We start from the raw sequence: 24,152 nt of genomic DNA on the forward strand, positions 1-24,152 counted from the left end.
AACTCCTGCACACACCTTTGGCTCCTTGGATTTGGGGGTCCACCACCCCTAATCCCCAATCCCTTCCCTTTTGAGACCTCGATCCTAGCACCTTCACCCCACGAGCCTTCTAGGGCTTGTTCCCAGGGGGGAGGGGATCTGCTCGACTCTGCAACACCCAGAAAATGGTGCTGTCTGCGCTGGCCCCGGAGCGTTCCTTGTGGCTCCCCCACCCATCCAGCAACTTCCTCTCAGTGCCAGCTTCAATATGTGGTTGTCATGGTGCCAGACACGTTCAGCCTGGCTCCCAAGTTCATGAAAGAAACTGGAAGTCGCCCCGTGGGCATCTGGGCCAAGTCGGTGTCTGGACAGGAACTCCCACCCCAACCCCCAGGACGTTTCTAGCAAGTGGTTGTCCAGCTTCTGGGAATGGAGGGAAGCTCCCATCCTGCCATTGTCCCCACTGCGCCCCCCCTTGCTTCCCTGGCATGGCCTCCCCCCGGCCAGCTTGCCTTTATTTTATCCTCCCCCCATTGGTAACTTTGGTATGAGGAATTCCCAGGTGAGCATATTCCCTCCACCTCTGCAGTGAATCACCCAGACTACCAAGAGATCTAGTGACTTGCCCAGGACCATGTATGGAATACATATGTCAAAGGTAGGACTTGAAATCAGGGCTTTCTGGTTAGGCACAGTAGCAAGAATCATTTCTCTGACACCTGCTTCTAATCAAGACAGCTTTATACTTCCGCGGCTCCCTTTGGCCCACTGAATAAAATCCAAGCTCAGCCTCCTACTCCAGGCCTCTCACAATCTGGGTGCCCACCTGTCTTCTCTCCTTGGGCCTCTAACACAATTTCTGGAGATCATGGATTTCACAGGGGAAAGAACTTGTTTTCACCAACCCTCCGTTTCCTTTGTAATTCCTTGAATCGTGTGCCTATAAAAGGGAGGCAGAGGCTTCCCCAGCCACCCAAGGAGGGCGAGGGCCCCTTGGCGCCAGCCATGCTGGTCGCGTGGGTTGTTCCCAGCCCTGTCTGCTGGGACATTATCCCCTGCAGGGGAATCAATCCCCACCTTCTGTCTCTTCCTCCCCAAATCCCACCTCGGACCCTTCCGAGGGCCAGCAGCTTCACTTTGGTCATCTCTGAAATGGGGCCAACAGCGCTTAAAGCCTCCTCTCTCGTGCGGTCTTTGTGAACCATCGCTACTCCCTCGACACCTCCCGCCTGGTCCTGGTCATAATGACTGCTGGCGTTTGTTGGGCAAAGTGCTCGAGAGGCTTCAATTCACTTAACCTTCAGCCCTGTGAAATGGGCACTAAAGGTAGCATTAATTAAGGCTACTATGTACCGGGCACTGTGCTAGGTGCTTTACAAATATCAGAACAACCCTGAGAAGTAGGTGCTATTATTATCCCCATTTTATAGTTGGAGAAACTGAGGCAAACACACTGTGGCTTGTCCAGGGTCACACAGCTAGTTAAGTGACTGAGGATTGATTAGAACTGAAGTCTTCCAAGCCCAACACAATCCAAATGCTTTACCAGTAGTAGTAGTAGTGGTGGTGGTGGTGGTGGTGGTGGTGGTAGTCACAACAGGGTTTTGCATATATTGTCTTATCTGGGCTTACAACAACTCAGTGGAATAGGTGCTATTACTATCCCCATTTTATGGAAAAGAAGCAGGCTGAAGGATTCCTGACTTTTCCCAAGGTTGCAGGGCTATTGAGTGTTTCAGGCAGGATTTGAATTCAGATCTTCCCTTCAATGATGCAGGCTTTTTTTAACCCTTACCTTCTGTTTTAGAATCTATACTAAGTATGGGCTCCAAGGCAGAAGAGCAGTAAGGGCCAGGCCATGGGGGTTGTGACTTGCCCAGGGTCACAAAACTAGGAAGGGTCTGAGGCTATATTTACCCAGGACCTCCCCTCTAAGCCTTTATTCACTGAGCCACCTAGCTGCCCCAATGACGCAGATTTAAATCCATTCACAGCTGCCCATTCTTTGCAACTCTCATCCAGTGTGTGGAGCTTTCCACGATTATCTTGGAATCCCAAGAAGATGAGGGGGCCTCAGTCCCTTGATCATCTGGCCTTTGTCCTCCATTATGCCATTGGTGGTACTCCTTTCCAATTCTAAGACAGCTCATGGCTATTAGTAGATCTCTGGGTCAAGATCACACTGCCTTGCTGCCCCAGTTAGTACGGGCTTGTCTGTTCTCCCAGTGAGGCTCCGAGCTTCCTAGTTGCCTGGATGGGATGCCCTATGGGGCCCTACATCGAGAGGGGCCTTGGTGGATCAGCCAAATAGGGAGGTAGGGATGTATTGGCAGCCCAGCAAGAGACCAGGCTGGCCAGAGTCTTCATTCAGATGGTGTAATGTTGAGAGAAGGCTGGCTGGGTGGGCGGATGGGCTGAAGAGGACCCTGAATGTCAGGAGAGCTCCAACCTGATCCCACCCAACTTGGGCAAACAGCTTGTGTAAGGAAGGAGGAGCCTGACTCTTGGGCAGTGCCAAACTGGTTTTGGCTTTCAGCCCCCATCTGTTTCAGTCCAATCAGCTGCCCCTCCCCAGCCTCAGAGCCTAAAAGCCTCCTCCTGGCCCTCCAGCTCTTCCTCCCCAGGCCCTGGCCTAGCTCCAGGGGCCCCTCCCTCTCTCCCTATCTTCCACGTGTCCCCTGGATCCATTCTACCAGCCCATTGGAGACACTTCAGGGTAAGAGCAGGTCCCATCAGTCTGGGGCCCATGGAGTCTGGCCCTTCTTCCCTCTTCTGTCTCCTCTTCCTTCTGCTGCCCTCATGGAGCCAAGCAGAGGCACCTCCTTGGCACCGAAGGTTCGAGTACAAGTTCAGTTTCAAAGGACCAAGACTGGCGATCCTCGGGCAGGAGATCCCCTTCTGGAATCACCATGGAGGTTAGGAAATGGTGTGGAAGGGGTGAAGGGGGGCCAGGCTTGAACCTCAAAGAGGGCGAGAGAAGATGCTGAAAGGGTTACCCCCTCCCAGAGAGCCCTTCACCCCCTTGGTGCCAGCCCCACTTCTCCCCAAGTACAGGAGTAGCTGAAGAATAAGGTGCCTTCTGCCTCCAAGGGACTCCGATTCTGTGCCTTAGGGAAAGTTAGGGGTGGGGGAAACATGGACCGCCACAGGAGCTGGTGGGTATTGAGCTGCCCGTTCTCAGGCAGGGGCTACCACAAGACCCCTGGTTTTCATCTGACAATGCCAGCCTGTACTTTGGGACCTGGAACTACTATTGTCCGTCTGGGTATCCATGTCTATGTCCAAGGCCCAGACCTTCCCACTTTGGCTTCCTACAAGAGCTGGGTGATCTGGCCAGTAAATCATGGCAGAGGGGACACGCCAGTGGTCATGGTTGGGTGGTTGATGGTACCAGTGACTCACAAAGGGCTTGGGGCCCAGCTACAGGTCTAACTGACCACATCACATTCTCATTCTTTCCTTCAGCCTCAGTTTCCCCTGCCTCTTGTCTCCCTTTTCAGCTTAGTATTTCCCTACGTCACCCGTAGACTCGTAGACCATTAAGGCCAGAAGGGACTGCATATCTGTTTTCCAGATAGAGATACCGAGATCCAGGGAGTTAGCCAAGAGACTTGGCCAAGGTCAGAGCTATTACATGGGAGAGTGGTTTAAACCCACCTTTTCACTCAAGGTCCAAGGCTTTTCCCACTCTTCCCCCCCCCTCTCTGCCTCAATTTCCTTTGCTCTGGTACTTGGGAGCAATGCGCTTTGATGATGGGGTGATGACAGAATCATGACCAGCCGGTAAGAAGCTTCTGGGGACGTTAAGTCTCAGGCCTTCCCTGTTAGAGGGAACTCTTGGGGCTGCCTCATGACCACACGTGACAGTTGTGGAAGTCTGGCCCTGGCCCTCTCCCGGAGTCAGCCTCCCTTCCTCCCACCCCCTCTCTGATGTCCAGACCTTCCTCAGTGTCCCCAAAGTCCTCCACAAGCAAGGAGGCCTCAAGAGGCCTGAAGCTGAGGTCAGTCCTTGCAGTCCTGGGATGGGTGACTCAGCAAGCTTATCTCCTAGCAATGGGATAGCCCTTTAAGCTTGGCCCTTCCTGGCCGTCTCCCCACTTCTTCCTCCCCAAGCTGGCTCAGGCTCTAAGAGCTCCTCCCTGGCATGGGATGGGAGGCATTCAGCAGGGTTTGCAATCTAAGAGAAAAAGGAGTAGGGAGCAAAGGAGAGTGCCCTAATGAGGGAATTTCAGGCATTGTGGCAAGTAAATAAGGATGAGAATAAATTTGGGGCTTAGACCTTCCCAGAGGCCCTAAAGTAGGACCAGAACCTCCTCTGAGTGGTACCTTGCTGCTCCCCCTGACCCTCAAGGCAGAGAAGGGTAGCCTAGATTTACAGTAGGAAGGGACTTTTGAGGTCATTCATTTAATCTAACCCTTTCATTTTACAAGTGAATAAACTGAGGCCCAGAGAAATTGTGCCTTGCCCAAAGTCACACAGATAGGTGGTGGAACGGTCAGGATTTGAACCCAGGTCCCTCTTGGTTCCAACTCTACCATGATGCCTTTTAAGTGCCCCTTTTCTCCTTCCTTCAATCCCAGTGAGGCCACAGATTGAAAGAATCTTCTGCCTTATGTGCCTGCCCCCCCACCAGGGTAGGGGATGCTCAGGTGGGTCTGGAGTGAGTACCAGATGTGGTCTGTCTTTGGATGGTCTGGCTTTGACACTGACCTCCCAGGAATGAATCATTCCCAGGCTTTGGTGGAAGGGGCTGGAGCAGGCTGGTGACCATCTACCCCTGGGGGCAGGGGAAGTCCACAAAGCTGTTCCCCCACACTGAGATGGGCACCGTGGACTGGGCTGGAGATCAAGCCCCTGGGTTCTATGGCTGGTTGATCTTGGGCAAATCCTTTCCTCTCTCAGCCTTAATTTCCTTCTCTGTAAAATGAAGACAGAGACCAGAGGATCTCAGGGTCCTTCCCAGCTCTACCGATCTGTAGTAGGATAGGCTGAGAACCTCCCCATGCCCATTCCTTCCCTCTTTCTTAGCAGCTTTGCCCAAGGGCAAACACCCAGGATTAATAAGGTCTCCAGGAAGAGCAGGCAGGGATGAGTTGAAGGGGGAGAGCCTAATGACAGAGACCTGGGACTTGTGCCAGGCTCCAGGCTGGCACATGGTTGGGGGCAGGAGAGATCGGAGGAAGCGAGGGCTGCGGTTTGGCCGTCAGCCGGCAACATCTCCTTTTCCAATTAGGGATGGCCCTCCTTAGAATGGCAAGTGGCCCAAGTTCTAATTTGGTGGCCCAGCCCCTGCTCCTGGCCAGCCTGTCCCCATCCCTGTCTTCCTTCAGCGACAAACAGTAGAAACACAGCTACGAAAGCCATTCAGAGCGATAAATAAGGAGCTGCTCCAAGTATTACTCCTCCGGAGGCTGTTGGTATTGGATCAAAGCTTTAGCAGAAGGAAATCCTATTTGGCGACAAGCATTCATGAAGTACCTACTGGGTGCCAGGCACCGCAGATACAAAAAGGGAAATTCTCTACCCTCAAGAACTTTGCTTTTTTTTTTTTTCTTGAATCCCCTTTCACAAACAATTATTATTAAAGGCACAGTGGACAGAACACCAGGTCTGGAATCGGGGAAACCTGGGTTCAAATCTGGCCTCAGACACTTCCTAGTTGTGAGACCCTGGGCAAGTCACTTAACTCCAGTTGTCTAGCCCTTACCACTCTTCTGTCTTAGAAGAATGAACTATTATTAACTAATTATTAACTGATATAGAAAGTAAGGATTTAGGAAAAAGCCATTATAAGGGACACATTGCAAGAACCCTAAGAAACCTATTAAAAGTTCCTGTAAATGGAGACACCTAAGTTCATATAAATAACCTTTTTGCCAACTCCTGAGAAGAGTGACGCAGGCGGCTTTACGTGTTTTTGCCAATCTCTTTCATGCCCGCCTTCATGAAAACTGTGGGATGCTCCTGTTACTGTGTACCCTTTGTTATGATCCGTGCTTTGTTTGAGTATGTGAAGAAATCCAGCTTTGCGCCAATATCCATTTGAAACAGACAAATAATATCCTCAACTATTATTATGAAAATCGTATTGCCTTTATGGACTCCCCGAAAGGGGCTTGGAGACTCCGCTTTGAGAATTGCTGCCCCGCATCATTATACCAAGGAGAGATCCAAGCAAAGTTCCAAAAGGAATCTCAGGAGAGGGAGATGACTTTTATTTTTAACTCCTATCTTTAATCTTAGAATCAATTCTGTGTATTGGTTCTATGGCAGAAGAGCAGAGTAAGGGCTGGGTAATGGGGGTGAAGTGACTCCCCCAGGGTCACACGGCTAGGAAGTGTCTGAGGCCAGATTTGAACCTAGAACTACCCGTCCTCATTCCTCTGAGCTACTTAGCTGCTCCATAGGGAAATCCCTTTCACAGAGGACATGGCGCCAGAGCTGGGCTTCAGAGGAAGGGGATGGAACTTCAGCGTGGAGGACCCAGCCTGCATCTTGGATATGGGGGGGCCAGGAGGATGTCTTCAAAGAAATGGAGATGAGAAAAATAGTAGACAGAGTTGGCTCCCAGGTCAGACATTCGAAGAGGACCCATGGGAGCCAAGACCCTGTGGGCGTAGCCGAGAGCCAAATTGTGAAGGACCCCTGACTAGCAAGGTCAGGAGTTTGCACTTTGGGGGGCAGGTGCAGGTTCTCAATAGCAGAGCCTGTGAGTGACCGCCTCGGCCCCTAAACTGACGTCGGATGTCTGAGCAACTCATTTTCCTTCTTTCGTTGTAAAATGAGGGGACTTGATCAGATGAACTCTCCCCTGATTCTGATGTGACAGAGATTCCAGAGCTGATCCCACCCCTCCACTTCCCTGTCCCCAGGAAAAGAGGAAAACAAGGTCCAGAAGTCCTAAGGGATTTAGCCCTAGACTCCCCCAAAACCAAACCCAGGCAATTGGCATCCCAGCCCAACATGCTCCTTCCCCCACAGTCTCTCCAAATCCCCTGAACTCACTTCTCCGATCCCTCATTCCTCAGAATTGCCCCCTCCGTCCTTCCTCATCGTCTCCCACTTTCTGCCTCTGCCCCCAACTTATCAGATGCCCAGCCCTGTGACTTCTGTGCCTACCTCCTCTCCCATCCCCATCTTCTCCACTCACACCGTCACCCCCCAGGGCAGATCTCTAGAGCTATTCTGGGGATCCCCTGATCTTCCAGTTGGCCCCTTGACTCTTTATTCCTAAAGGGCAGCTCTCAGTCATACTTCTCTGCTCAAGAAGCTTCATTTGTGGGGGCAGCTAGATAGCCCAGCCAGGCCCACAGACAGAAGGTCGTAGACTCAGACACTTCTGTGTGACCCTGGACAAGTCACTTAACTCCCATTGCCTAGCCCTTACTGCTCTTCTGCCTTGGAGCCAACACAGTATTGATTCTCAGACAGAAGGTAAGCGTTTTTGGAGGGGGAGAAAAAGCTTCAGTTGTTGCCTATTGCCTTGAGGACAAAATACAAATCTCCGTCTTCCAAAGCCCTTCACAATCTGACTCCAAACTATATTGTCAGACTGGGCTTACAATACTCTTACCCTCAATCGGCCCACATTCAATTTTTTTTAGACCCTGACCTTCTGTCTTGGAATCAATATTGTGTATTGGTCAAGTGACTTGCCCAGGGTCACACAGCTGGGAAGTATCTGAGGCCAGATTTGAACCCAGGACCTCCCGTCTCTAGGCTTGGCTCTCCATCCACTGAATCACCCAACTGCCCCCTGACCAGCCTACATTCTGATTCTATATATTACATTCAATCTCCCACCTCTGGACCTTTGTCTTGTATTCCTCCTCCCTCTGCCTTCTAGAATCCTTAGGCGCCTTCAGAATATAACTCGGATGCCTCTTCCTAGAAGGAGACCTTCCTGATTCCCCCCCCCCCATCACCACACACACACACACACACAGATCACTTTGTATTCACTCTCTCTATTGTGTATAAACTCATCTGTGTACATTTTCTCCAATAGAATGTAAACTCCTCAAGGGAAGAGATTGCTTCATTGTTGCTGCTGCTGCTTCCCAGCCTGGCAAAGAACAAGGAGAGCTCCAATGCTATGAGCCCCCCCCCCACACCTTTGCTCACACTGTTTCCCCAGAGCTAGACTGGCATGGCTCGGCTCACCGCCCTTCAAGGCTGTTCTTCGGGCACGTTTCCCTCGAGGGTCTCCTGCTCAGCCAGCCAGAGATGCTCTTGTCCTCCTCCGACCTCCCAAGTCCTTAGTCTAAACCACCACCTTGTGTGACTTTGGTCGGGTCACTTGCCTTCTCTTGGCCTCACGTTTTCTCCTCTGTAGCCGGTCTGGGAGGTCCCTCCTCGCCCTGCTCTGCCCTCCTTATTTCATGTGTGGGTTTCCTCTCCCTCATTATGCTGTGGCTTCCCCAGGAGCTGGAACTGTGTCTTTGGGGGGCTTCAGTTTCCCAGACATCTGCCGGGCGCTCTCTGCCAAGCGCACAGCAGCCAATTGGTTCTTGCCTTGCCTTCACCATCATGTCTTCCTTCCTTCAAAAAGAGGCCCCAGAACCAGCAAGGGGGAATTCTACTGAGGACCTGACGGCTGCCAGCCCGGACTGGAAACGGACGGGACTCTGGAGGGGAAAATGACTACTTCGTCCTAGCAGCGATGAGAGAAGAGACGAAGGATGGACGGAGACGCGGAAGAGCCTTCAGAGGCTGCAGAGAAGGGCAACGTGGCCAGAGAGAGGAGGTCTTAAAAAGGAAAATCGGAAGCCACACACAGAAGCCATCCTCACGGGGAGAGAAAAAGGAAGTTGGCTGCCAAGAACGTCTGTGCTCAGGGAACTCACTAACCAGCTTTTTATGTGTATCTTAGAATCAATACTGTGTGTTGGTTCCCAGGCAGAAGACTAGTAAGGGTTAGACAGTGGGGGTTTAAGTGACTTATCCAGGGTCATCCAGCTAGGAGGTGTCTGAGACCAGACAGTTTATAGTCTTTAAGGTACGGACACAAAATAGAAGGAAGGTGGGATAGCCAAGGAGCTCAGCCAGGCCTGGGGGTGGGAGAGGTTCTGGGTTCAAATGTTGCCTCAGATATTTCTGAGCTGTGTCACCTTGGGCAAATCACTTCCCTCCCCTGCCCCACCTAGCCCTTACTGCCTTGGAACCAAGACTCAGTATCCATTCTAAGGAGTTTGTTTGTTTGTTTTTAAATAGAAGCCAGGCTAGGTAACTCCCTACAGATGCAAAAAGTTGGATGGGATGCCATAGGAAGAATTTGAGGGAAACTGGCAAGGAAACTGACAAATAGCCACCAAACAGGTTTTTTAGGCTATATTGAGACAAAGAAGAGGAACAAAAAAGAGAGAACGATTGCCTGGGGATTATGGGACGGCAATGACCGAAGATGGAGAAATGGTAAAGCTTCTCTTCCTTCTGTTTTCTGAGTTAGGGAGAATGAGCCTCAAACAGAAAAGCAGGGAATAAAAATGGCTGATCAGGTGTAAACAATTAAAGACACATTAAGGAAGCATTTGGCTGCCCTTGAAGTCACTGAGCCATTGCTAGTGATCTTTGAAAGATTGTGGAGGAGGCAGCGATGTAGTGGATAGAGTGCCAAGCCAGAGGTTCTGGATTCAGATCTGGTCTCAGGTACTTCTAGCTGTGTGACCCTGGGCAAGTCATTTAACATCTATTGCCTACCCCTGTTGGCTCTTCTGCCTTAAAACCAATACATAGTATTGATTCTAGGGTGGAAGATAGGGGCTTATGTATATATATGGGCAGCCGGTGGCACGATTTTCCAAAAAGGGAAGGAGATACAATCTGCAAACTGGAACTTGGCAGGGAGCTTGACTTTGATTCTTAGCAAAGTCCCAGAACATGTTATTAAAGAGATGGCTAGTGTGCATCTAGGGAAGGAAGCAGTGATTACAAAGCGCCAACAAACACAATTTCAAGAGCAGCTCATTCCAGATGCCTCTCATTTTGGGGGGGGGGGGGCGGTTTGGCTACTGAACTGGTAGATCTGGGTAAGACCAGTTAGTAAAACATTTGCCAAAGTCTCTCATGCTATTCTTGAAGAAAAGATGGAGAGATGGAACCTAAACAACACGATGATTGGATAGATATGGAACCAGTTGAATGACTGGACTCAAAGAACCGTCATTAATGGTTCAATGTCAACTTGGAAGAAGGTCTCCAGTGGAGTGACTGAGGAATCTGTTCGTTTCTTTAGCATTTTAATCAATGACATCAACAATGAAAATTGTATTAATTACCTACTATGTGCAAGGCTCTGTGCTGGACACACAGTAGGTACAAAACAGCCCCTGCCTTCAAGGAGCGTGTATTCTGCCAGGAGGATAACCCATCTGCACAGATGAGTAAACATAAAGTAACTTCAATAGAAAGAATCACTTAGGAGGAGTGCAAGGGCAGGGACCTAGAGAGCCCTTGAATAGGAAGTGGAACCTAAGCCAGGCTTTGGAGAAAGCTGAGAGCCTTCCAGATAGGGGCAGCCACTGGAGCAAAGTCACAGGGACAAGAAGTAAAATGTCATACACTAATGAGACAGTTGGACTGGATTACAGAGTGCATGAAGGGAAGACACCTAACAAGGCAGAAAAGGCAGGGCCAGGCGGCAGATGATGAAGGACTTTGAATGACGGGCTAATGATTTTTCATTTCATCCTAGAGCCACTGAAGGTTTTGGGTAGGGAAATGACCTGGTCAGATTTCAGTTTTACAAATAGCAATTTGATAACTGTGTGGAGGAGAGTTAGGGGTGATTTGAATAAAGGCATAGATCCCATGCATTTCTTTTTTTAAACCTTACTTTCTGTCTTAGGATCAATACTAAGTATCAGTTCCAAAACAAGAGTGATAAGAGCTAGGCACTTGGGATTAAGTGACTTGCTCAGGGTCACCCAGCTAGGAAGTGTCTGAGGCCAGATTTGAACCCAGGAACTTCTATCTCCAGTCCCAGCTCTTTATCCACTGAGCCACCTAGCTGCCCCACTATGTATTTCTAATGTATACATAACCTAAAGCTGGGAGGGATAGCTTGCACACTGGGCGACAGAACCAGGATCCAGAAAGATCTTAGAAGGCTACAGCACTGGGCAAAATCTAATAAATGTAAATTCTTACTCTTAGGTTCAAAAAATCAATGTCACAAGCGAAAGATAGGGAAGGAGTAGCTGGATACCAGTTAATCTAAGAAAGGGGATGGGGAGAGGGAGAGAAAGAGAGAATCTTGCAGTTTTAGTGGATTGCAAGGAGTTTGGAGTCCAAAATGCAAAGAAAGTAAATGTAACCTTAAACTTCATTAAGAGAGATAGAACATCTAGGAATAAAAGGGTATTAATACTGTTGGGCTTTGGCTTCTTCAGATCACATCTGGATTATTATGTTCAGTTGGGGATATCATATTTTAGGTAGAACTTTAATGAGTTGGAGAGGGTCCAGAAGAGAACGATTAAGAATGAGTTCATGCCTTATGGGGATCAGTTGAAAGAAATGGAGATATTTATCTGGGAGCAGAGAAGACTCAAGGGGGACATGATAGCTGGCTTTGAGGATCTGAGAGGCCCTCATGTGATAGAGGGATTGGACTCATTTTGCTCCTTCCCAAAGGACAGTACTGGAGGCAGGGTGGGTGACTGAACAGGCGGGAGTTTGAAGTGGTTTGTGTAAGCTTGAAGGAAGGCAAAACCTCTCACCTTTGAAGTGACCTCATCCATAAGTGTCCTGGGCTGGCTTAGAAAATAGCCACCTCCTTCATTGGAGATTGCCAAACAAAGCCTGGTGCACCATTTGTCACAGGGATTACTTGAGGGTGGAAATGTTCATTTTTGTCTTTGTATCTGCAGTGCCTAGCACATATTAGGGATTTAATTCATAACAGCAGCAACAGTAACTAGGATTTCTACAGTGCTTTCAGGTTTGCAAAACACTTTACATGTGTTAACTTCTTTCATCCTCATCGCAAGAACTGGAAGGTAAGTGCTTTCTGCTTGGCCTTGGGCATTCGCCTCAGTTTCTTCACCTGTAAAAGGAGGGGACTGAATTAGTTGTGCTCAGAGTCCCCCTCCCACTCTTGAGAGATGAACTCATGATTGATGGATGTGGTGGAGCGACGCTTGTTCACATGGGAATTGGTTTGGATGACTCATGAGGATGCTTTCAGCTCTGAAATCCCATGATTCTGTGATTCTCTTGTCTCCCCCATAGCACTTGGCACAAAGCTGGGCACACTGGAAGCCCTCAACTATTAATGAATGGAGTGAGTGAATGAATGAATGAAGAATATGAACTACTAAGCAAACGAATGAGTACATACATGAATGAATGAAGCGAATGAATAAATAGCGAATGAACGGCTCATGTAATGGATTATTGAGCAAATGATAGGCGGTATACAGAAGTCCCTGGAGGCAGCTGTCCTGGGAAAGAGGGATGGCCCGTGTCTCTGACTAATCGCTGAACACCCACAGATGCCATTCTGGGGCTAGAGGAGGTGAGGCTGGCCCCATCCATGAGAAACAAGAGTGGAGCCCTGTGGACCCAGGCTGCCATCCCTTTTCCCAATTGGGAGGTGGAGGTGGCCTTCCATGTATCTGGACTGGCGCGCCTGGGAGCCGAAGGGATGGTAAGCCACCAAGCCCCTGCCCCATCCCATATCCCAGGGGCCCCCTCTCCTGTCTGACAGGCTCCTGTTTGCCCTAGAAGTAGCTATGGGATATAAAAGAAGACCAGGAGTAGCTGTGGGAATAGTGGAGTACCCAAGAGGGACATGGCGTCCACGTAGGGAGGGATCCCCAGGGGGGAAGCACCCAGGAACACTGAACGCAAGACAGACCCCTCCACGTAGCTAACTGTAACAAGACTAGCCACCATGGCTCAAGGCTAGCTACTTGAGGCTGCCAGGTGCCAGGGAGGGCTGATGGGGCTACTGGTACCTCTAGGCAGTGTGGTATACCCAGGACAGAGGCCAGATTGGTCCAGCCCTAGGTGGTCCTGCTTTCTGGAAGGGCATCGGGATCTTCTTCGACTCCTTTGACAATGATGACCAGGTAAGTTGCACCATGACCTCTGCCCCAGTCCATCCAAAGCCCCCGGAGCACTGGAGGACCAACCCAGGCCAATCACCTCACTGGTTCCTCCCACAGAAAAACAACCCTGTCATCCAAGTTTTGGCAAGTGATGGACAAATCCCATATGACCACCACAGGTAAGGGTCTGCCCTTTCATCTCACCCCAATTCCTGATAATGAACAGGGTGATGCTCTCTGGCTGAGCCCTCTCTTCCTCATCAATGTTGTACTCGAGCACCAGGGTTCTAGGTTCAAATCCTACCTCTGACACTGCCTATATGACCCCAAGGGAGATGTCTTTGTGACACAGTTTCCTCACCTATAAAAAGAGGGCATTGGACAAGCTGACTTCTGTGGTCCTTCCTTGTTTTTCTGTGATCTATGATCATAGACTGCTTACTCAATTATTGTTTATGGAAGGAAGAAGAGAGGGAGGGAAGGAAGGAAGGAATTTAAGTTGTCAATTCAACTCAAGAAATATTTATTGAACTGCCACTCTCTATAGCATGATGGTCAGTGGATAGAGCACTGGACCTGGAGTCAGAAAGACCTGAGTTTAAATCTAGCCTCAGACACTGTGTGACCTTGGGGATGTCACTTCACTTCTGTTTGCCTTACTCCACTGGAGAAGGAAATGGCAAACCACTCCAAATGATCTTTGCCAAGAAAACCCCATGGACAGGATGGTCCACACCATCACAAAGATGCTGAATAATAACTGTCTAGAATAAGGTGTCAGTACTGGAGAGATGAATCCGATATGGCTCCTGTCCTCCTGCCTGGGAATGAGGGGGTGGTAAGATCAGACCCCCTTTGATGCCCTGGTGGATTTGGGATTTTCAGGGAGAATCTGCCCTCCACTTATACAGATAGCAGCCCTTCTGTGCCTTCTTATTCTGGACTATCACTGCCCACATCTTTTGATAAAGTCTTCCCAGAGGATCTGTCTGGGTCTAATGCAGCCTAAACTCCATGTGGGCTGGAAACGTGTCTAGGGCCAATACCCATCCATGGACTCAGATAAATGGGACATGAGTTGGGATCAGTCTGAGAGCATAGGAGAGGCCAAGGAGAGACTCCTACAGGATTTGAGAAAGGTCACTTCTGCATAGGAAAATCTGGGAAGGCTTCAAGGAGGAGGTGATTCCTTTGAGGCAGACCTTGAAGAAAGGGAAAGATTTCAAATAGGCAGAGATGTTCTGGGCATAAGGGAGACTGTGTGGAGATGAACAGAGTTGGGAGAGGGAAAGATGAACCCAAAGAATGTTGAGTAGTCCAGTTTGGTTGGAACATAGGATGTAGAGAGTGCTTGAAAATAAGCCTAGAAAGGGAGGTAGGAGTTAGAGTATGTGGGCCTTAAATGCCAAACTAAATAGTATGGAGTTTAATGGATTAAAAAAAATTTTTTTAAACCTTTACCTTCCATCAATCAATACTGGGTATTCGTTCCAAACAGAAGAGTGATAAGAGCTAGGCAATTGGGGGTTAAGTGACTTACCCAGGGTCACACAGCTCAGAAGGAAGTGCTTAATTGATTGCTAATTGAGCTTAATTAAGGGAGAGAAACCCAGAGGGTTTAAGGAGGTGAGTAACAGGATCAGACTGTGCAGGAGTGAATGTCTTCCAGGGATGGAGGGGGCCAAGTGCTGGGCTCATGTCTTCGGGATTTCAGAAACCGGCTGTACCCATTCCGAGCCAGAATCACCTACTGGGAGGAGAAGCTTCAGGTAAGTAACCTGGAGCATGGCCTGTCCTGGGTGGTTTTGCCACTCCTTTTAGCACCTGGGCTTCCACCCTCATGCACCAATTAAGATAAATCAGGCTCCTTAGACGAGGGTGAGAGGCATGTGTGAGCATGGCTGACATCTGAGCATCCAACACTCGGAGGCAGAGCTCTCTCTCTCTCTCTCTCTCTCTCTCTCTCTCTCTCTCTCTCTCTCTCTCTCTCTCTCTCTCTGTCTCTGTCTGTCTGTCTGTCTGTCTGTCTGTCTGTCTCTCTCCCCCCCTCCCCTAAATAGAAGTTTCAACCCAGTTCTCCTTGGGGCACAGCTCTGGGGGCCTCTCTGTCTGAAAGGTTCACCCCAAACCTACCAAGCTAGAATGACCCAGTGGACTCTGGGGTCTTTTTTAAACCCTCACCTTCCATCTTAGAATCAATAGTGTATAGGCAACAGGAGTTAAATGACAAACTAGGAAGTATCTGAGGGCAAATTTGAACCCAGGACCTCCCATCTCTCAGCCTGGCTCTCAATCCACCTAGTAGCTCATCTCCTTTTATAAGATCTTTGGTATTGAGCCAGAAAGGCCGTAGACGTCATCTAGTCCTGCCCCCTCATTTTATAGATTAGGAATCTGAAGTCCAGGTTAGTGACTTGCCGAAACTCACCCAGGTGTGAATGGCAGAGCCAAGCCTCAGCCTCATAGCAGTCATAGCAACTCCTGAAGACCATCTAATCTGCGTCCGTGGAGGAAGGATCTTGCACCAACCAAATCACGGATCCTTGAAGCCTAAGGCACTTCATGAGCATTAAAGACATGTTAACGTAAATTCGTAGTCGTGGTGCGTGTACATGTTCTCTGTGGCTCCCCAGGACAGCTCTTTTATTGGAGATTGGGTGCAAGATGGGAAATAAAAACCTCCAAAAAGGCGAGACCCTTTGCCAAGGTCACAAGTGAGTGGCCGAGCCAGGACAGACGCCAGGACGTCAGACGTCAAGCCCAGCATTGCGTGACTCTCTTACATGTGGGCACGACACATTTCATTAAGGGACTTATTTCCCCCAGAAGAACACTTATTGAAAACTCAAACCTATAAGCCGTATTTTTATTTCTTGAGTAAATTAAAGAACAAACAGCAAAACTTCAAACAGAAACATAGCTAAAACTTCATTTTGTTAGCAACAATTAAACTTAACTTTTAGAATCCACAGCTTTCAAAATAAAACACAAAGCGCCAAGATTGGGGTGTGCCTGGACACTCCCAGCATACCTTGCATTCATGCTTATGCTCCTGAACACTGGCAGGGGCATATTGGCCAAGTAAGTCATACATGTGCACAGGGACCTCGGTGAGGCTTCCCGCCTGCCACCAGACCAGTGAGGTACCAAGTCCCAGAACAGACCGAGGAAGGTTCCAGCTTAACCTCAGTTCTGTATCTACCCCTCACAGGTATCTGTGAACAGTGGTCTCACCACCCAAGGTGCTACAGATGAGGTCTGCACCGAAGTGGGGCCCCTTCTTCTGCCCCCAGGAGGCTTCTTTGGGGTCTCAGCAGCCACTGGCACTTTAGCAGGTAAGAGCCCACAGCTGAGCCCAAGAGGTTGGCAAGGAAAGGGGGCCAAAGTGGAGGGAAACCATGGAAGAGTCTATTATTGTTCGGCAAGGCTGCTAGGTGGCTCAGTGGATAGAGAGCCAGGCCTAGAGACAGGAGGTCCTGGGTTCAAATGTGGCTTCAGAAAATTCCTAGCTGTATGATCCTGGGCAAGTCACTTAACCCCCATTGCCTAGCCCTTACTCATCTTCGGCCTCTATACCAATACACAGTATTAATTTTAAATGATAGAAGGTAAGGGTTTGAAAAAAAGGAAAGAAATCACCAATAGCAGCCAGATTCTTGGTGCCTGCTCTGGTTCTAGATCACCTTGTTTACAGATCGAAGTTTAGAGAAGATTTTCATGCAATATTTCATGTACTGATCAAAGTTATCTCATAGGATAACCTCCTTCCTAACTGCGAGTTACCCAAAGATGTACATTTGAATGAACGATTATGAGTAGAACTGGAAACAAGCAAAGCTGCAGCATCAGAATGCCCAGAGACCCCGTCTGTCATTCCAGTGGAGGTCCGAAACCTTCCCTTTCCCCCTCCCCATTTGAGGCAGGAGTCACTGGGCGCCAGCTCTGCATTCTGGGTAATGGTAGGAATATGACTCCTGGCAGTCCTCATCACTGGGCACTGAGCAGGCGCAGAGAGAGACGAGGCTGGGGTTTGGATGCCGTCTTCTCTCATCACAGGAAGGGTGCAGGGGGTACAATAAGGGACCCCAGTCAACCGATATTTCGCTCTTCTGCGGCTAACAAACTCCTGCCTCTTCCTGCCCTAATCCCTATAATTCAGAGACACCATCTGCCAAGGGGAAAACCTCCTTATGTTGCCAACACTCCCTATCTTATCATTCTTCTCCAACTCAGCCCTTCCCCACTCCCTCTGTTCTCTCCTTATATTATTATATTCCTCTTCTGGCATCAGCAAACTCTCGTTCATCCTAAATCTCTTCCTTCCACACGCCATTCATCTCCTCGGCACAGCTGCCGAAATAATCTCCCTAACACGCGTGGCTGGCCATGTCACTCCCCGGCTCAGAAATCTTCAGTGATTCCCCACTACTACAAGGGTAAAATACAGACTCCCCATCCAAGCACGGCAGTCTCACTTCTCGCCTTATTTTCTAAGACTTCCCTTCGCACATTCCAAATTCCAGCCAAGCCCACTTCCTAGCCATTCCCCGAATTTGGCATTCGCCCATCTTCTCGTAGGCTGTGCCCCTTCCTCCCCTCTGCCTCTTCGAGGCCTCGGCTATTGTTGTTCCGTCATGTCTGACTCTTCACGACCCCATGGACGGGCCATAGCCGTCCACTGGGTTTTCTTGGTAAGGACTCTGGAGTGGTTTGCTCTTTCCCTCTCCACTGGATCCAATGGAATCTTTTAGAAGACTTCGCTTCCTTCAGAGCTCAGCTCTGGCTTCACTTCATCCAGGAAGCCTTTCCTCATTGCCCATATTAGAGCTCTTTCCTTCCTCGAACTACCTTGGCTTTACTGATCTAGGAACCTGTTGTATCCTCCCGGTAGACTGTAAGCTCCTTGAGGACAGGATTGTCCCACTTTCATCTGTCTCTGTATCCCTAGCACCTAATACAGTGCAATACACAGTAGCCACTTAATATAGAGAAGAGAATTTTTTTAAGCTGTTACTTTCCATCTTAGGATCGATACGAATTATCTGTTCCAATTAGTAGCAATTACTGCTACTCCTTAGCAGTAAGGGCTAAGATTTGGAGTTAAGTGACTTCCCAGAGTCATACAGCTAGGAAGTGTCTGAGGTCCCATTTGAACCCCAAACCTCTCATCTCCAGGTCTGGCTCTCTAGCCACTGAGTCACTTAGCTGTCCCAGAAGGTAAATGCTTTTTTATTATTATTATTAACTCCTTACCTTCCATCTTAGAATCAATACTGCGTATGGGTTCCACAACAGAAGAGCAGTAAGGGCTAGGCAATGGGAGTTAAGTGACTTGCCCAGGGTCACACAACTAGGACGTGTCTGACCCTAAAACCTCCTATTCCTAAGCTTGGCCCTTAATCCGCTGAGTCACCTAGCTGCCCCAGGAAGAAAATTTTAATAAGACACATTGTTGGTTCTAACAACTCACATTTTTCCAGTGTTTTTATGTTTATAAAGCCCTCCTAGTATTTTTTGTGAGGTAGGTAGTTCAAATGTTATTAATCAGTGAGTCAACCAGCATTTATTAAGCACCTACTGTGTGTGTGTGAGAGAATCAATGATAAAATGAGGTAAGAAGTTCATCAGCTTAGCCAGCATCACATAGCTAACTGTCAGAACTAAGACTTAAAACTAGGGCTTGTGGGGGGCAACCAGGTGGTTCAATGGATGGAGAGCCAGGGTTAGAGATAGACGGTTCTGGGTTCAAATCTGGCCTCAGATACTTCCTAACTATGTGACCCTGGCCAAGTCACTTCACCCTCACTACCTAGCCCTTACCGCTCTTCTGCCTTAGAACCAATACATTATTGATTCTAAGACAGAAGATAAGAATTTTTTTAAAAGTAACAACTAGAGCTCGTGGTCCAATGGAAGGAGTACTGGCTTTAAAATAGGAGGACCCGGATTCACTTCCCAGCTCTGCTCCTTGCTAGCTGTGTGGTCACAGACAAGTTTTTTCATTTCTCTGGGCCTCACTTTTTCCCTCTGTGAAATGAGGACAAGTTGGCTTCTAGAACACTGACCTCTGATTCCTGACTCCAAGGCCACGCTTCCCATGCTGCCTCTAACCGAGAACAAAGATAAGCGCTTCCTGAATCATCAGCGGCTTCCACAATTGCCACATCACCTTGGCCAGAGCCCCAGCTATCTCAGCAAGACAGACAGATGGATGAGTCCAGCAGGATGTCTGCCCTTTTGGTCTGGATGTTCCACCCACTCTTAGAAATCTATCTTAGTCCCTTTGAAGTAGCTTAGTAACTTCAGTGATGTGAGCATTCTTTGATTTATAGCTGGAAGGCTAGCTAGTCCAGACCTCTCATTTTATGGATGAGTAAACTGACTCCTACAGACATGAAGTGACTTACCCAAGGTGGCATAGCCAGAAAGTATCAGAGCAAGGATTTGAACCCAGGACCGCAGACTCCAAAAACAAGATTCTTTCCACTGCTCCACAGGACTTCTCCCTCTACTGGTTTGACTCTCAATTTATCCTTGCCATTTCATCCTTTGTGATTCTTATCCAGTTCCTCCACCAGATCCTTCCCAGAAGTCAGCCCAAAGTGCTGATAGCCTTCCTTTGGGTCCTTTTTACATACCACTGCAATACTTGAGCTGTCAGTCTATTATCTCTCCCTTGAATTATGTGACTAGTTCACCTCCTTGGATGATCACGTGTCTTATGTGGCACTCCATGTCTTGTGTGTAAATCATCTTTGGAATTATGGTGCAGGCTCTTTGCACCTACCTTATAGCTTTCCTTATTCTTTGGGTCATCTAGTCAATCAATCCACAAGCATATTTTTTAAACTCTTTCCTCTGACTTAGAAATAATATTGTGTGTTGATTCCAAGGCAGAAGAGTGGTAAGGGCTAGGAAATGGGGGTCAAGTGACTTGCCCAGGGTCACACAGCTAGGAAGTGTCTGAGGTCAGATTTGAACCCAGGACCTCCCATCTCTAGGCCTGCCTCTCAATCCACTGAGCCCCTTAGCTGCCCCTCTCAGTCCACAGGTATTAAGTGTTTGCTATGTCCTGAGCACTAAGCTAGGAACTAAGAAAAGGAAGAAAAAAAGAACAAAATAATCCCTTGTCACAAGGAGCTTACATGCTATCAGAGGGTAGAACCCGCAAATTCAGAGGCTGCAATATCCCAAGATTGACAGTCCAGCAGAATTCCAGGAGAATATTTGGGTTAAAAGATGAGATGTTGCACTGGGGAGCTGCTAGGATTCTTTAAAAGTACTCTACAAATTCCCAAATGACCGAAAGGTCCAGAAAAGCCAGGATCCCCCTGTGTTAACTCGATCGTCTGACTCCGTAGAACAAGAGATAGCTTTCAACGCTGGCCTCCAACAAGCAGCCTCTCAAGGGGATGTGCAGATCATTTGAGATTCCTTGAGAAATGCAACCCCTGGAGCCACGCTAGACCAAAGTGAGCCTGGACAAGAGTCCAGTGGCTGGTGGTAGGGGTGGCTCTGTGGACAATGGGTCCGTCAGATTCGGTGGCAAGGAGAGGAGGGGACATAATATCCCCTAAGAGTTCAGAGGCCCAAGGGGCAAGATGCTTGAGGGGAAAATATGGCAGCAAGCCCTCCCTTCTAATGCTTCCTCCACTGCCTCCCATATTGGTTCAGTTCAGTTTTTTTTTCAATCCTGTCCAATTCTCCATGTCTCTACATGGGGTTTTCTAGGCAAAGATACCAGAATGGTTTGCTTTTCCTTCTCCCAATATGTTTGACAGATGAGGAAACTGAGGCAAGCAGGCTTCAAGTGATTTGCCCAACAGCCAGTAAGGGTCTGAGGCTAGATTTAATTCGGCAAGATGCATCTTCCTGCCTCCAGATCTGACTCGGTATCCCCTGACCACCTAGCTGTTGCCATGTTGGTATCCTTGGCCAAGATCTCATTCATTCTGTACTAGTCACAACTCTGGCAACTCTAGAGATAAGATAACCCAACGCTGTCATAGAATAGGTCCAGTGCAGGTTACAAATGGAAAGTGGATTCCTAGCAGAGGCTAAGGTCCTCCAGATGCTACTAACTTGAGAATTCAGTTCAATTCATTTCAACAAGCATTTATTAAGTGCCTACTGTATGCCAGATGAGAGGCAGCAGCGCATAATGGAGAAAGGGCTGGCCGCAGAGTCAGGAAGACCTGGGTTCAGGTCCTGACTAAGACTTACACTGGCTAAGTGACTCCAGGCAAGTAACATAACTTCTCAATGCTCCAGGCAACTCTCTAAGACTGTAAATCACAGAGTAGGTGCCTATCCACACTGGTAGAAGGAATTCCTCTGGTAGGAGAAGTATTGCTTCCCTAATGACATCATAGGACTAGTTAGGATATAATTTTCCAGTGCTAGGCTTAGGGAATATAAAGATGAAAAGGAAACAGCCCTTACCTTCAAAAAGCCATCATTCCAGGGGCAACTAGGTGACTCAGTGGATAGAGTCAGGCCTGGAGGCAAGAAGTCCTGGGTTCAAATTTGGCCTCAGATACCTCCTAGCTGTGTGGTCCTGGGCAAGTCACTTAACCTCAATTGCCTAGCCCTTCCTGCTCTTCTATCTTGGAACTAGTACTTATTATCAATTATAAGACAGAAGATGAGAATTTTTAAAAAGAAGCAGCAGCAGACTTCATTCTAAGAGAGAAACAATATGGACCCAGATGAGTAAATATCACAGTGATGGCAAACCTTTTAGAGACAGTGTGCCCAAAGTGCAACCCTCATGTGGCATATGAGCCCCCTGCCTTACCCTAGACAGGGGAGGGAGGAAGCAGTCCCATTTGGCTGCTGGGCAGAGGGGCCAGGGATGGGAGAAATGTCCTCAGGTGTGCATGGAGAGGAGGAAGGGAGCAGCCCCCTCTGATACTCCTGCCATAGGTTCACCAATATAGAAATGTGAGATACATATAAATGAAATACCATGTAATGGGGTGGGGGCTATTGTGGGCTAATAACTGAAGGAGGATGGGAAAGACTCTGTGTAGGAAGTCAAATGTGAACTAATCCTTGAATGGAGGTAGGTGTCTTGGGATGTAGAAGCAGGCACAGAGAACTTTTTGGCCCTGGGGACAGTCTAGGCAAAGGCACAAAGTTGGGGGATGGAACAGAGAAGGCAAAGTGGGCCAAATGGGCTGGAATGTGGAGTAATGTACTGTAAACCTAGAAAGGCAACCTGGAGTCCCATTGTGCTGGGTTTTAAACACCAAAGAGAGAAGTTTATACTTTTGTCTAGAAGCAGTGGGAGCCACTGAAGCTTTTAGAACCAGAGTGACAGGGTCAGGTCTGTACTTTAAGAATGTCACTTCAGCAAAGTGGAGTGTGGATTGGAGAGAGGAGAGTTTAAAGGTAGGGAAACCAATTAGAAGGCTCTTGCTATAATCCAAATGAGGGGCTAAATGATGATAGGGTCTCTGTTAAAAGAGGAAGGAAGAGGGGCTGGAGTCAGGAGGATCTGGGTTCAAACCTACCCTCAGATATTTCCTAACTCTGTGATCCTGGGAAAGTCACTTAACTCTGAATGTTTAGCCTTTGTCACTCCTCTGTCTTAGAATTAATTGATACTAAGACAGATGGTAAGGGTGAGAGAGAGAGAGAGAGAGAGAGAGAGAGAGAGAGAGAGAGAGAGAGAGAGAGAGAGAGAGAGAAAGACAGAGACAGAGAGAAAGACAGAGACAGAGAGAATCAGAGAAAGAGAGGAGACAGAGAGAGAGAGAGAGAGAGAGAGAGAGAGAGAGAGAGAGAGAGAGAGAGAATAAAAAGATATCAATTGACAAGACTTGGCAACTGATCAGCTACAAGTGGTGAGGGAGAGGGAAGAGGGAAGGATGACTCAGAGGTTTTAAATGGGATTAGTGGCATGGTTTTGTATACCATGAAAATAGGAAAGTTAGGGAGAGGAGTGGGTTTAGAAGGCAAGAAATGAATTCCATTTGGATGTGTTGAATTTGAGATGCCCATAAAAAAATAGCAAATCACTCCAATGCCCTTTGCCAAGAAAACCCCAAATGGGGTCATGGAGTCAGATATGGTTGAAAGAACTGAACAACAACCAATGAAACAAGGCTGGAGCTGTCCAGAAAGCAATTAGTGACAGAACATAAGAGCTCAGGATAGAAATAAAGGCTGGATATGGAGTTTGGGAGTATTCTACAGAAGATAATTAAACTAAAGGAGGCTGAGGAGGGTATAAAGAGAAAAGGGCCAGGAAAATGTTGGCATATACCCACATGTAGGAGGTGGGGCATGGCTGATTCAACAAAGGAGATTGAAAGATTAGTCAGACAAGAAGCAAGAGAGTCAAGGGTGAGTAGTGTTAAGGAGAAGAGAATATTAAGGAAGAAGGAGTCAGTGATGAGTATGATACAGAGGTCAAGAAGGGTAAGAATAGAAAAAATATCACTGAATTTAGAAATTAAGAGATCATTGATGTAACCTGGGAGACTGTACCTTGGAGACAATAGTTTTAGTTGAGTCGATGCATCAGAATTCAGACTTCCAGGAGCTGAGGAGCAAGTGAGTGAAGAAGTGGTAACAATGAGTGTAGACAGTTTTTTAAAGGAGTTAGACTATAAAAGGGAAGAGAACTAGAGGACACTAGCTTGAAGGGATGGCAGAGTCAAATGAAGAATTTTGAAGAATGAGAAATCTTGGTGATGTTTGTAGGCACCTGGGAAGGAACCCATGGGGAGAGAGAGATGGAAATTTAGAATGGGGAGGGAACTGAACAAAGGAACAAGTTCCTGAAGGATCCAGGAGGAATAAGGATCAAGGGCACAAATAATGGGAATGATCTTATCATGAAAGGCTGCTGACTCATGATAGATAGATAGTTGGATAGACAAGACAGACAGATGATGGATGTATAGAAAGATGGAAGGATGGATGGATAGGTAGATAGACAGATAGATTGATGATGGTTAGATAGACAGATGGATAGATAGCATTTATTAAATGTTTACTATATACTAGCCACTGTACTGAGTTCTGAGGATACACGACAGTCACTACCCTCAACTTGCTCACATTGTAATGGAGGAAGACAGGAGGAGAGAGTAGCTGAATATGGTCAAGGG

The 24,152-nt window shown here is 48.1% G+C and overlaps 1 protein-coding gene across 1 annotated transcript in view; it reads left to right on the top strand.

Annotated features, from left to right (window-relative positions):
• The first annotated feature begins 1,611 nt into the window (after positions 1 to 1,611).
• Positions 1,612 to 24,152, top strand: part of LMAN1L (lectin, mannose binding 1 like) — a 42,754-nt gene continuing 20,213 nt past the window's right edge. The window contains exons 1-6 of the mRNA XM_056815320.1: positions 1,612 to 2,894; positions 12,475 to 12,629; positions 12,946 to 13,053; positions 13,150 to 13,211; positions 14,702 to 14,801; positions 16,244 to 16,367. Of these exons, the coding sequence (XP_056671298.1) occupies positions 2,726 to 2,894; positions 12,475 to 12,629; positions 12,946 to 13,053; positions 13,150 to 13,211; positions 14,702 to 14,801; positions 16,244 to 16,367 (718 nt within the window). The 5' untranslated portion in view covers positions 1,612 to 2,725. The remainder of the gene's footprint in view (positions 2,895 to 12,474; positions 12,630 to 12,945; positions 13,054 to 13,149; positions 13,212 to 14,701; positions 14,802 to 16,243; positions 16,368 to 24,152) is intronic.

Source organism: Monodelphis domestica, chromosome 1 (genome assembly GCF_027887165.1).
Source record: "Monodelphis domestica isolate mMonDom1 chromosome 1, mMonDom1.pri, whole genome shotgun sequence".
Classification (NCBI taxonomy): domain Eukaryota; kingdom Metazoa; phylum Chordata; class Mammalia; order Didelphimorphia; family Didelphidae; genus Monodelphis; species Monodelphis domestica.